This window comes from Nerophis ophidion, linkage group LG02, assembly GCF_033978795.1.
Source record: "Nerophis ophidion isolate RoL-2023_Sa linkage group LG02, RoL_Noph_v1.0, whole genome shotgun sequence".
In the NCBI taxonomy this organism is placed as follows: Eukaryota; Metazoa; Chordata; class Actinopteri; order Syngnathiformes; family Syngnathidae; genus Nerophis; species Nerophis ophidion.
The window spans coordinates 75,926,601-75,941,600 of NC_084612.1; the positions used below are offsets into that span (position 1 = coordinate 75,926,601).

The 15,000-nt window shown below is 39.8% G+C and overlaps 1 protein-coding gene across 1 annotated transcript in view; it reads right to left on the bottom strand.

The window, feature by feature from the left end:
• LOC133545596 (kidney mitochondrial carrier protein 1) overlaps positions 1-15,000 on the bottom strand; it is a 28,534-nt gene that overhangs the window by 3,463 nt on the left and 10,071 nt on the right. Inside the window, exons 5-7 of the mRNA XM_061891339.1 lie at positions 9,781-9,876; positions 5,518-5,642; positions 2,654-2,777 (exon numbers count right to left, since the gene is read on the bottom strand). Of these exons, the coding sequence (XP_061747323.1) occupies positions 2,654-2,777; positions 5,518-5,642; positions 9,781-9,876 (345 nt within the window). The remainder of the gene's footprint in view (positions 1-2,653; positions 2,778-5,517; positions 5,643-9,780; positions 9,877-15,000) is intronic.

A 15,000-nucleotide genomic window follows, 5' to 3' on the forward strand; every position in this document is an offset into this window, starting at 1 on the left:
CCAGATCACTGTCACAAGCGAGAAAAACAACAAAAACTACATTCACCTTATTTTCCGGACCATAGGCTAACTGTTTTAATGACATTCAGACTTTACTTAAATCAATATATTTTTTATATATATTTATTTTTATTTTTGTCTGTATTGTATAGTTATAATTACCGTATTTCCTTGAATTGCCGCCGGGGCGCTAATTAATTTAAAACCTCTTCCCACTCCTGCGCTTACCAAAGGCATGCGGTAAAAGTAAGCATGCGCTAATTATTTTAAAACCTCTTCTCACTCCGGCACTTACCAAAGGCATGCAGTAAAAATTTGAGTGTGATGTAAGCTTGGACCTTAAATCCTACTGAATAGCTCTTAATCTTCTTCCCTTTATGCGATTTAAAATTACCAGTATTGAAATCAGCCCCCTCCATTTTGAAAATGATGACAGGGGAAGTGTCACTTGTGACGTCACGAGTTTGACCCGGCGGTAATACTAAGCATGCGCTAATTATTTTGTGAAACGAATTTGACCAGGCAGTAATTCAAGGCAGGCGCATACTATTTGCCCTGCGGCAATTCAGGGAAATACGGTATATGCTTCTACTTGTAATTGTATTGAGTTGTGGACCCCAGGAAGACTAGTGGGTTGTTGTGGCAACCATCTAATGGGGATCCTTAAAAAAAATCTAATCAAATCAAGCATCTCCTCGTCCGTAATGTGTCCCGTGAAAAAAAACATCCGACCGGAACTCTAATAACTAAAGCTCCTTCCTGAGGACACCATGTCCACAGTTTCCAAAAACAATTCGAAATGTGGACTCGTCAGACCACAGAACATTTTTCCACTTTGCATCAGTCCATCTGAGATGAGTTCGGGGCCCAGCGAAGCCGGCGGCGTTTCTGGGTGTTGTTGATAAATGGCTTTCCAATTAGCCTGTTCACCAGTGGGAGGTTCCAAATAAGTGTTTTGATGAGCATTCCTCAACTTTATGAGTCTTTTTTGCCACTGTTGCCAGCTCTTTGTTGTTAAGACGGACGGCTTAACAACAAAGAGCAACCGCCTAAACTAAAGGCTTTAAAAAAAATTCCAAAAAAATCTAAATTTTTCTTTGGTCCTGTCCAGCTTCTCAGGCAAATCAAATAGTTGATGTAAATACTCATATCGGCTGTTCAGATATCATTTACAAAAGTGTAATTACTATTTTTTCAGCTATAATTACATTAATCATTAGTAATATAGCCACCTAGTTTTGAATGGCAGGGTCCCTGTTATTCAAAACTAGGCGGCTACATTACTAACGATATATTTGAGGGAAAAGAAACGATTTTTAGTGCGCCTTATAGTCTGGAAAATAGGGTATATATACTGTATGTATATATGTCTTACCTTATACACACACCATAATAATATTCCTATGTTTAATGCGCCGACAATCCATCAAGCCGTGTGGCTTCATAGCTTACCAAAGTCGCACTAAAACATTTTGGCGGATTTTCGAGCGCCGTGTGTATTGTTCTATATTTTCAACGGAACATATAAAATGTTGGTGTTGTTTGTTTGAGTCATAATGCCATCATAGTGCAGTCTACAGGTATCTCTTATGTGTGACTGCCATCTTCTGGTCACACTTATCGTTACTCCGGGTCGGTAAGCAAAACCAGAATTATTCCGTACATTAGGCGCACCCGGTTATAAGGCGCACTGTCGAGTTTTGAGGGGGAAAAAAGGATTTTAAGTGCGCCTTATAGTCCGGAAAATAGGGTATATATACTGTATGTATATATGTCTTACCTTATACACACACCATAATAATATTCCTATGTTTAATGCGCCGACAATCCATCAAGCCGTGTGGCTTCATAGCTTACCAAAATCGTACTAAAACATTTACACAGATTTTCGAGAGCCATGTGTAATGTTCTATATTTTCAATGGAACATATAAAATGTTGGTGTTGTTTACTTGAGTCATAGTGCCATCATAGTGCAGTCTACAGGTATCTCTTATGTGTGGCTGCCATCTTCTGGTCACACTTATCGTTACACCATGAACCAAATAAAATAGCTTTGGGGCGGCAGGCAAAACCAGAATTATTCCGTACATTAGGCGCACCCGGTTATAAGGCGCACTGTCGAGTTTTGAGGGAAAAAAAAGGATTTTAAGTGCGCTTTATAGTCCGGAAAATACTGTATATATACTGTATGTATATGTTGTCTTACCTTATACACACACCAGCCTAAACTGACCTCTTATGTTTGACTGCCATCTACTGCTCACACTTATCATTACACCATGTACCAAATAAAATAGCTTCGAGGCGGGTAAGCTCAACCAAACTTAGTCCTTACATTAGGCGCACTGTCGAGTTTTGAGGTGGGGAAAAAAAGGATTTTAAGTGCTCTTTATAGTCCGGAAAATACGGTACTTTATCTTTTTAAGTTTTAAGTGCCTTTGATTAAACAAGCTCATCTGTATTTATTTTTATTCAAGTGGGCGTGTACAAAAGCGAGGGATATTAAGCAGACCCTGCGGTGAACATTTTTAGGTCAAGTGTTATTCACACCCATTTATAAGTCTGCATATTTTTTGTGTGCAGGCTATTTTCGTCTGTGGTCCACGAGCAAAGGTTTATACATGAGACCCCTGAGCGGTTAGTAGACTGACCTGCAGCAGACAGTCCACGGTTCCCTGGTACAAAGCGCCTCCTCTCTGGTTCATCATACGCGTCCGGACCACATCCACAGGGTTGGAGGTCAGCGCCCCCGCGAGGCCACACACAAAACTAGACCTGCATGCCATAAGACGGAAGGAAGTCAGTGTTTCCCCCAGAAAATGTGTTAGGGGGAGGGGACCGGGGAAGGGGTAACTCGGCGTGTCGCCATCACGTCTCCACCATGTCGATGCCACCACAGCATGGGGGGGCAATAGACTCCAGACTGTGGTGAAGTAGGCCGGCTTCGTCGCATGAAGAAGCCTACAACTTTTGCTTATGTTTTACGCTCCATTTGCTGAATGGCAATATACGATATATATCTCGGTATTTTTTCCGTAAAGTAAAAATAAAACAGTCCTAGTTACCTGAGATACTGAAATAAAGACTTACAAAGTCAAATTAATGACTTGCTGTAAGTGTCACAGCGTGGACTGTGAGGTTTGTTTTCCCGGAAGGCAAAAGAAAGTTGGCGCGGGCAAGACGTGAAGGTAGGGACATATTTATTAGTTGCTATAAAAAAAGGTACAAAACTAAGACGTGCACAAGGGCGGAGAACAAACTTGACTAATGAAAACAAAAGACTAGCACAAAGGCAATTAACTATGAACACGAAACATAAACCATTAATGTGGCATGGCATGAAGCATGAACTATAATGAACAGGAATCTCATGGGTAGCAGAGGTAGTATGGATGGATAGATAGATAGGATAATTTTCACCAGGACGAACAACAGAAACAGACTGGCTTAAATAGCAGTCACTTGATCAGTGAAAACAGGTGCGTGACTCGACAGGTGAAAACTAATGGGTTGCCATGGTGACAAAACAAACAAAAGTGCACAAAGAGTCCAAAAACAAAACCGGACAAGACTAAAACAAAACACGATCACACAGACATGACAGTAAGTAAGCGTTTGGAATAAGCATTTAAAAGAAAAAAAAAGTGGGGCCACATGCTGACATATGCTCAACTCATCTTGCTTAATTTATTACAGCATTTGGGAAGCTTGTAGTTGATTTTTTTTATAATGTAAACATTATATTTTTATCAACATGTGATAGCAGGGACCCTGCCATTCAAAACTAGGCTGCTACATTACTAATGATTAATGAAACCATAGCAATAGGAGAGACTAATTATCCCTGAACACCATGGAGTTCATGTAGGGCCCAGGGGTGTCCAAAGTGTGGCCCGGTAATTTTTTAACAGCCCCACGGCACATTTTAAGAATACAATTGAAAAAAATTAAGAACATAAAAAGTGGTATAAAATAGCAAACAGGTGAAATGTAACAATAAATTGTTGCAATGCTTACTCTTATAACACAAAGCTGCCATGCAGGCTGTTTCTTTCTTTAAAAAATAATAACGAATCAAAATCAATGTCATTTTGAATTATTGACCTATTTAAGGCTTCGATATAAAAAACTGAGCTGTTTTTTTTCAAAGAAGGGCCTAAAACAAACAAACAAAACATAAACAACAATAAAACTTAAAATTGACGGCTATATCTGAAGTTGATCTCGAGATTATTGTGCTAAAAGTAAACAGTCAAAATCATTATTATTATTTATTTTTTAACACTTTAATGAGTGGGACACTTTTGGATCCCCAACTATTTTAGTGTGATTTGTTTTTAAGTGTCATTGCTCAAAAAATCCCCAATTATTTTAGTGTGATTTGTTTTTAAGTGGCACTGCTCCAAAAAATAATAATGAATCAAAATCCAAAATTAAGGCTCCAAATATTATATAATCTCGAATATTCCACCTAAAAAAGTTATTGGGTGAAAATATTGCATATTTTGTGTTTTTTCCATTTATTCCCCCTAATGTTGATCTAGAGATTTAAAACTTGAATAATAAAAAAATAATAATAATACTGAATAACGACACATTTTTAATATTATTTTTTACCAAAATCCCTTGGAGGTCCCCGGGGTCATAACTGAGTGGAGGCCTAAATGTATATTTTTTAAACATATATTGTATTGGTTTTTAAAATTAAAATTATGAAAACGGCCCCTACTTGCTTTGATTTTTCAGTCTGGGGCCCTCAGTGGAAAAAGTTTGGACACCCCTGATGTAGGCTATATAATGCAGTTACATTATTGTATAAACTATCAGAGACAGCTTCGAGAAACTCTTCATTGAACATAATGTCCTTTTTTGCTGCTTCAACACAGCTCAATCAACACAGAAAAGGGTGAAGTGAAATAACTTAGTTGTTGACTGTAGGTCAATAATGATTGTCTTTTTCTCAGACATACAGGGCTCATAGTGATGTTAATAGTAGTTGACTGGGAGGTGTTTATTATAATTTGGGGAGAGTCCGCTGCAGTATGCTCACCTGCTAAACACCTTTCAACTCACCCACCGTCTCTCCTCTCTGCCTGCCTGAGCACTGACTCCATGTCCACTAGCGACTGTTGAACGACTTAAGCTGTGCATCAAGCAAGAACGGGAAATAATTCCACCAGAAAAGCTTCAAAATTTGGTCTCCTCAGTTGAAAAACGTTTACAGAGTGTTGTTAAAAGGAAAGGCCATGTAACACGGTGGTAAAAATGCACCTGTGCCGACTTTTTTGCAACGTCTTGCTGCCATTAAATTCCAATTTAATGATTATTTGCAACAATAACAAAAATGAAGTATCTTGTCTTTGCAGTCTATTCAATTGAAAATAAGTTGAAAAGGATTAGCAAATCATTGTATTCTGTTTTTATTTACGTGCCAACTTCACTGCTTTGGGGTTTTGTACTTTTCCTGTTTGTGAGCAAATCGAGACCAGGGGGGGGAAGTTCTGGTTTCACTTACAAGAAATGCGTGTAGACGGTGTCGCCCATGTGACCCGACAGGATCAGATGCTTCTTGGTGATGTCATAGACCGGCAGCTCCACTCCCACCACGATGGCCGCTCGCTGAGCGGTTAAAGAGACGCCCTGGCGACAAACGGCAGAGGGAGGAATGAGTTGGAGGTCGAATGAGGCTGCAGAAACCCCGTCGAAAAAGTACAAGTGGCCGAGTGTACCATTTACTAGTGCAGAGTGTTTTAGGACATTTTGTACCATCGGACTCATTAACTATACAGAGTGGTGGAAAGCACTTAATTAATTTTTATTTAAATTACATTTTAATTTGATCATATCACTCATTAAGTATCAGTCAACTGGAATTGTGTTCTTTTGTTATGTGTCAATGTTGTCTGGTGGCGACTTGTCCAGGGTGTACGCCGCCTTCCGCCCGAATGCAGCTGAGATAGACTACAGCACCCCCCAGCAACCCCAAAAGGGAAAAGTGGTAGAAAATGGATAGCTGGATGTCATGTTCGGCTTGCGAATTATAAAGTGAAGATGGTTAACTAGAAATTGCTCCTTTCTGTTCCACCGAAGTTAACGTGTTTGTTTGCAAAAAGCAGTTCATGCTTAATCATTATATAAAAAAAATATATATATCATTTTTTTCCCTGGGCTTAATAAAATAACACCATAAGCTTAAGTCAGGAATGGGCCGGTAACAAAGTCTTCTGGACAATAAAGAATATTATTTTCAGCACAATGTTACAAACCCCGTTTCCATATGAGTTGGGAAATGGTGTTAGATGTAAATATAAACAGAATACAAAGATTTGCAAATCCTTTTCAACCCATATTCAGTTGAATATGCTACAAAGACAACATATTTGATATTCAAACTCATAAACTTTTCTTTTTTTCTGCAAATAATAATTAACTTAGAATTTCATGGCTGCAACACGTGCCAAAGTAGTTGGGAAAGGGCATGTTCACCACTGTGTTACATCACCTTTTCTTTTAACAACACTCAATAAACGTTTAGGAACTGAGGAAACTAATTGTTGAAGCTTTAAAAGTGGAAATTTTTCCCATTTTTGTTTTATGTAGAGCTTCAGTCCTTCAACAGTCCGGGGTCTCCGCTGTCGTATTTTACGCTTCATAATGCGCCACACTTTTTCCATGGGAGACATGACTGGACTGCAGGTGGGCCAGGAAAGTACCCGCACTCTTTTTTTACGAAGCCACACTGTTGTAACACGTGCTGAATGTGGCTTGGCATTGTCTTGCTGAAATAAGCAGGGGCGTCCGTGAAAAAGACGTCGCTTAGATGGCAGCATATGTTGTTCCAAAACCTGTATGTACCTTTCAGCATTAATGGTGCCTTCACAGTTGTGTCAGTTACCCATGCCTTGGGCACTACTGCACCCCCATACCATCACACATGCTGGCTTTTCAACTTTGCGTCGATAACAGTCTGGATCAAGGGTAGGGAACCTATGGCTCTAGAGCCAGATGTGGCTCTTTTGAAAACTGCATCTGGCTCTCAGATAAATCTTAGCTGACATTGCTTAACACGATAAGTAGTGAATAATTCCGCTGGTAATCACAGTGTCAAAATTCACGTTCAAAATATAAAACATCCTCATGTATTTTCATCCGTCCATCCGGTTTCTACCGCACCTGTTCAAGAAGTCGCATTAATGGTGAGAAGTATTTCATTTACTTTTGGTTAACCTCAGAAAAACAAAGTTATTAAAAAATAAGAGACTTATTATACTCTGAAAATGTTGGTCTTTCTTAAAAATGCACGCCTATAGTTGTATTCAGTGTTAAAAAAAAAAAAAAAATGTATCGCTCTCACGGAAATACTTTTGAAAATATTTGGCTTGTATGGCTCCCTCAGTCAAAAAGGTTCCCGACCCCTGGTCTGGATGGTTCGCTTCCCTTTGGTCCGGATGACACCATGTCGAATATTTCCAAAAACAATTTGAAATGTGGACTCGTCAGACCACAGAACACTTTTCCACTTTGCATCAGTCCATCTTAGATGATCTCGGGCTCAGAGAAGCCGGCGGCGTTTCTGGATGTTGTTGATAAATGGCTTTCGCTTTGCATAGTCCAGCTTTAACTTGCACTTACAGATGTAGCGACCAGCTGTATTTAGTGACAGTGGTTTTCTGAAGTGTTCCTGAGCCCATGTGGTGATATCCTTTAGAGGTTGATGTCGGTTTTTGATACAGTGCCGTCTGAGGGCTCGAAAGTCATTGTCATTACGTGGTGTGATTTCTCCAGATTCTCTGAACCTTTTGATGATATTACAGACCGTAGACGTTGAAATCCCTAAATTTCTTGCAATTGCACTTTGAGAAAGGTTGTTCTTAAACTGTTTGACTATTTGCTCACGCAGTTGCGGACAAAGGGGTGTACCTCGCCCCATCCTTTCTTGTGAAAGACTGAGCATTTTTTTGGGAAGCTGTTTTTATACCCAATCATGGCACCCACCTGTTCCCAATTAGCCTGCACACTTGTGCGGCGTCTCCAGTAATGCGGACGTTGTACCGATCCGTTGTGGTGAAGAAGGAGCTGAGCCGGAAGGCAAAGCTCTCAATTTACCGGTCGATCTACGTTCCCATCCTCACCTATGGTCATGAGCTTTGGGTCATGACCGAAAGGATAAGATCACGGGTACAAGCGGCCCAAATGAGTTTCCAGGTCTCTCCCTTAGAGATAGGGTGAGAAGCTCTGCCATCCGGGAGGAACTCAAAGTAAAGCCGCTGCTCCTTCACATCGAGAGGAGCCAGATGAGGTGGTTCGGGCATCTGGTCAGGATGCCACCCGAACGCCTCCCTAGGGAGGTGTTTAGGGCACGTCCAACCGGTAGGAGGCCACGGGGAAGACGTAGGACACGTTGGGAAGACTATGTCTCCCGGCTGGCCTGGGAACGCCTCGGGATCCCCCGGGAAGAGTTAGACGAAGTGGCTGGGGAGAGGGAAGTCTGGGTTTCCCTGCTTAGGCTGTTGCCCCCGCGACCCGACCTCGGATAAGCGGAAGATGATGGATGGATGGATGGATGGACTTGTGGGGATGTTCCAAATAAGTGTTTGATGAGCATTCCTCAACTTTATCAGTATTTATTACCACTTTTCCCAACTTCTTTGTCACGTGTTGCTGGCATCAAATTCTAAAAGTTAATGATTATTTGCAACAACAAAAAAATGTTTATCAGTTTGAACATCAAATATGTTGTCTTTGTAGCATATTCAACTGAATATGGCTTGAAAAGGATTGAATTGAATTGAGGATGTTTTATATTTTGAACGTTAATTTTGACACTGTGATTACCAGCGGAATTATTCACTACTTATCGTGTTAAGCAATGTCAGCTAAGATTTATCTGAGAGCCAGATGCAGTCATCAAAAGAGCCACATCTGGCTCTAGAGCCATAGGTTCCCTACCCCTGATCCAGACTGTTATCGACGCAAAGTTGAAAAGCCAGCATGTGTGATGGTATGGGGGTGCATTAGTGCCCAAGGCATGGGTAACTGACACAACTGTGAAGGCACCATTAATGCTGAAAGGTACATACAGGTTTTGGAACAACATATGCTGCCATCTAAGCGCCGTCTTTTTCACGGACGCCCCTGCTTATTTCAGCAAGACAATGCCAAGCCACATTCAGCACGTGTTACAACAGTGTGGCTTCGTAAAAAAAGAGTGCGGGTACTTTCCTGGCCCACCTGCAGTCCAGTCATGTCTCCCATGGAAAATGTGTGGCGCATTATGAAGCGTAAAATAGGACAGCGGAGACCCCGGACTGTTGAACGACTGAAGCTCTACATGAAACAAAAATGGGAAAAATTTCCACTTTTAAAGCTTCAACAATTAGTTTCCTCAGTTCCCAAACGTTTATTGAGTGTTGTTAAAAGAAAAGGTGATGTAACACAGTGGTGAACATGCCCTTTCCCAACTACTTTGGCATGTGTTGCAGCCATGAAATTCTAAGTTAATTATTATTTGCAGAAAAAAAAAAAGTTTATGAGTTTGAATATCAAATATGTTGTCTTTGTAGCATATTCAACCCCGTTTCCGACTCATATGGAAACAGGGTTTGTAGATTGGCAAGTCTGACAGGGTTGGACCTCTATTAAGAATTGATTCTACTCGCTCAGGTGCCAAAAGTGATGCACCCGGTTTGAAATTAAACACAAAGAAACATGGCAATTTATCGAGTTCCTTGTGTTGTATTGTTCAATTAACCGACCGAGTAAAACGACCAGTGTGTACCTTCCAAAGTCCCCGGGTGCCTTCCTCCTGATATATGTTGATAAAGTTGCCCATCATACCGCCCTGGATCACGCTTCCCTGGGCTTGCATGCGGATCTGAAAGAAAAACAATGGAGATCTGAATGACAGAACTCCCAAGAGACATTTTTAAAACAGGAAATATGCGAGCACGTGTTGAGTGTGGCTGCCAATCGCTAAATGTTGGAATCGCTTTTTGGCGAGTAAGTCTGCCTGACTTTTTTTCTCCCCACCCCCCCAATCTTATTTTGTGGGAACATTCTTTCACTCTCAGTCTTCTGCTTGGCCTCATGACTACTTGACACACGATGATAAAACGGGGAAAAAAAATGGCCTTTTTTTGGAATTTTGCCTGTCATTCACAATCATTCAAGACGACAAAAGTTTTGCATTCCAACATGTAAAATTTTGCAGCGAGCGATGCATCTAATGGCAGCAATCAATTCTACCTATAAGTCAATTCAAAATGCATTCAAAAACCATCACCAATACTTCATTTACGTTTTGTAACCTGTATAATGCCGATATTTTTGTAAGAGCGAACACTGAGGAACTCTTTTTCTATCACAATAACAAATCGGCATGCTTCCGTATTACCTGTAAACCACTGCGATAGGACAATAACCTGGACTGACTGAAAAAAAACATGAACAATATTATTACAGTATGTGTAAAGTATTAGCCCACATTTCAGGTTTTGTTTGTACACAGCTAGCCAGACAGTGTATGTATTGTAGTTTTAATAACACGCATGACATAATACGTGTATTTGATTAATATTAAAGTGTAACTCACCCGATGGATGGTTTTTTCCTCCCAGTTTATTTGGGTATGCACTCCATTTATGTTGAAATAGTTAGTTCATCCTCTATATATTCAGGTTCAAAAGCATATGGCATTAGTTTATCCTCAATATATTCAGGTTCAAAAAGATATGGCAGTAGTTCATCCTCAATATGTTCAGGTTGAAAAAGATATGGCGGTAGTTCCTCTTCAATATGTTCAGGTTCAAAAAGATATGGCGGTAGTTCCTCCTCAAAATATTCAGGTTCAAAAATATATGGCAGTAGTTCATCTGCCATATATTCAGGTTATGTTATCTATTATCTTGTCTGTCATCTATGATTAGTGTTTGTGTCCGGAGGTAGGAAAACACATTTGATGCAAGAAGTCGGACGTGTGTTGCTATGGAAACAATATATTCAGGTTCAAAAAGATATGGCAGTAGTTCATCCTCAATATATCCAGGTTCAAAAAGATATTGATTGATTGATTGAGACTTTTCTTAGTAGACTGCACAAGACAGTACATATTCCGTACTATTGACCACTAAATGGTAACACCCGAAAAAGTTGTTCAACTTTTTTAAGTCGGGGTCCACGGTAATCAATTCATGGTAAGTAGTTCCTCCCCAATATATTCAGGTTCAAAAGCATATGGCATTAGTTTATCCTTAATATATTCAGGTTAAAAAAAATATGGCAGTAGTTCCTCCTCAATATATTCAGGTTAAAAAAGATATGGCGGTAGTTCCTCTTCAATATATTCAGGTTCAAAAAGATATGGCGGTAGTTCCTCCTCAAAATATTCAGGTTCAAAAAGACATGGTTGTGAATCCTTATTTGTCCGAAAATAGTCATCTTCCTCGTCTGTTATCTATAATCTTGTCTGTTATCTATGATAAGAACACGCTCTCGTTTGTGTCCGGAGGTAGGAAAACACATTTGTTGCAAGAAGTCGGACGTGTGTTGCTCTGGAAACAATATATTCAGGTTCAAAAAGATATGGCAGTATTTCATCCTCAATATATCCAGGATCAAAAAGATATGGATTGAGACTGTTCTTAGTAGATTGCACAGTACAGTACATATTCCGTACAATTGACCACTACATGGTAACACCCGAAAAAGTTTTTCAACTTTTTTAAGTCGGGGTCCACGGTAATCAATTCATGGTAAGTAGTTCCTCCTCAATATATTCAGGTTCAAAAAGATATGGCGGTAGTTCCTCTTCAATATATTCAGGTTCAAAAAGATATGGCAGTATTTCCTCCTCAAAATATTCAGGTTCAAAAATATATGGCAGTAGTTCATCCGCCATATATTCAGGTTCAAAAAGACATGTTTGTGAATCCTTATTTGTCCGAAAATAATCATCTTCCTTGTCTGTTATCTATTATCTTGTCTGTTATCTATGATGAGAACACACTCGCGTTTGTGTCCGGAGGTAGGAAAACACATTTGTTGCAAGAAGTCGGACGTGTGTTGCTATGGAAACAATATATTCAGGTTCAAAAAGATATGGCAGTAGTTCATCATCAATTCATCCAGGTTCAAAAAGATATTGATTGATTGATTGATTGAGACTTTTCTTAGTAGACTGCACAAGACAGTACATATTCCGTACAATTGACCACTAAATGGTAACACCCGAAAAAGTTTTTCAACTTTTTTAACTCGGGGTCCACGGTAATCAATTCATGGTAAGTAGTTCCTCCTTAATATATTCAGGTTCAAAAACATATGGCAGTAGTTCCTCCTCAATATATTCAGGTTCAAAAAGATATGGCAGTAGTTCATCTTCCATATACTCAGGTTCAAAAAGATATGGTTGTGAATCCTCATTTGTACAAAAATAGCCATCTTGTTGTCTGATATCGTTTCTGCCATAACGAGAACACACTCCTGTTAGTTTCCGGAAGTTGGAAAACAAATTTGTTGCAAGAAGTCAAATGTGTGTTGCTATGGAAACAATATATTCAGGTTAAAAAAAGATACCATGAATTGATTTATGTGGACCCCGACTTAAAAAAAGTTGAAAAACTTATTCGGGTGTTACCATTTAGTAATCAATTGTATGGAATATGTACTGTACTGTACAATCTACTAATAAAAGTTTCAATCAATCAATAAAATATGGCTGTGAATCCTATTTGTCCGAAAATAGTCATCTTCCTTGTCTATTATCGATTCTGCCATGATGACACACCAGCGTTTGTTTCCGGAAGTACAGTAGGAACACACATTTGTTGCAAGAAGTCGGACGTGTGTCTCTATGGAAACAATATATTCAGGTTCAAAAATATATGGCAGTAGTTCCTCCTCAATATATTCAGGTTCAAAAAGATATGGTTGCGAATCCTCATTTGTCCAAAAATTGCCATCTTGTTGTCTGTTATCGATTCTGCCATGATGAGAACACAATCGCGTTTGTTTCCGGAAGCAGGAAAACACATTTGTTGCAAGAAGTCGGGCGTGTGTTGCTATTGAAACAATATATTCAGATTAAAAAAAGATACCATAAATTGATGGCTATTTCCCTACATCCGGAAACAAACGCGAGTGTGTTCTCATCATGGCAGAATCGATAACAGACAACGGAGATGACTATTTTTGGACAAATAAGGATTCACAACCACATCTTTTTGAACCTGAATATACGGAGGATGAACTACTGCCATATCTTTTTGAACCTGAATAGATTGTTTCCATAGCAAGAGCGGACTTCTTGCCTCAAATGTGTTTCCCTAATTCCGGAAACAAACGTGAATGTGTTCTTATAATAGCAGAATCGATAACAGACAACGGAAATGACGCCTCGGAACCCCTCTGGGAAGAGCTGGACGAAGTGGCTGGGGAGAGGAAAGTCTGGGCTTCCCTGCTTAGGCTGCTGCCCCCTGCGACCCGACCTCGGATAAGTGGAAGAATATGGATGAATGATTAATAATAATTAAAAAATATTTTTTAAATCATCGGTATTCTTTTATAAAAGACATTCGGTGCACAGGTCGTCATCACGCCATTAAAAGATCATTTAGCATGCACACACAAATCACATTCATGCAACCATATCCTTCACAGAATGTTAAACCTTGAAGGCCTCAGACTATTAATAAACCACCAGTGAGGGTTTATTGTAACTACGGCAGCCATTTCAGCCCCAGAATAGACACACTGGTCGGCCACCTCATTAGATACACTTGCACATTAATGCAAAAGGGATTTTTAGGGACCGAATGTCCCTTTGGGACAGAGGACCCTATTGTATTTCTAAGGTTTTATTATTATTATACCGCCGGCTCTTTGAGCTGTAATTTGACCCCCTTAACATGCTTCAAAACTCACCAAATTTAACACACATCAGGACTGGCGAAAATTGCGAACTAATCAAAAAAGCAAAACCCAAAACTCAAAATTCCGCTCTAGCGCCCCCTAGGAAAAAACACAGACAAAACTGCTTGTAACTTCCGTTGGGAATGTCGTAGAGACATGAAACAAAAACCTCTATGTAGGTCTGACTTAGACCTATATTTCATACACTTACATCCTTCAGCAAAAATCAACAGGAAGTTGGCAAAAACCCCTTCAAAACAAAAGTTTCCTAAAAAATTTAATTTTTGCTTCTTTGAGCTGTATTTTGACCTCCTTAAAATGCTTCAAAACTCACCAAACCGGACACACACATCAGGACTGGCAAAAATTGCAATCTAATTAAAAACCAAACCCCAAAACTCAAAATTGCGCTCTAGCACCCCACAGGAATAAAATACAGACAAAACTGCTCCTAGGAAGAAAAAACAGACAAACCTGCTTGTAACTTTCGGTAAAAATGTCGTAGAGACATGACACAAAAACCTCCATGTAGGTCTCACTTAGACCTACATTTCATTCATTTACATCCTTCAGCAAAAATCAACAGGAATTTGGCAATTACCCCTTCAAAACCAAAGTTTTGTAAAAACCCGTCACCCTTTTTCAAACATTATCTCCTCTGAGCGCGTTTGTTGTGTCGGCTTCAAACTGCTCCGGTTTTGATTTTACGAGCCTTCAAAGAACCTCTGCGCTGATGCTGCTGCCGTCTCAAGATGGCCGCTTAAAAGCAGGAAGCACCAGCGTGACCACACAATGCAGAGAAGGTAGGTACTGTGCGGGTAAAGATATGTTGACTGGGTGAAAGAAGGAGGCACCAGTTTGACTCCAGGATACAGAGAAGGTAGGTAATGTGCAGGTAAAGACATGTTGTCTGGGTGATGGCAGGAAGCACCAGTGTGACCCCAGCATGCAGGGAAGGTAGCTAATGTGCAGGTAAAGATATGTTGAATGGGTAAAGGCAGGAAACACCAGCAAAAGTCGGTCCCGTCCATCGCTGCTTGCAGTTTTAATTTTTTTTTAAGTCACACTGCAAAAACTGAACTCTAAGTAG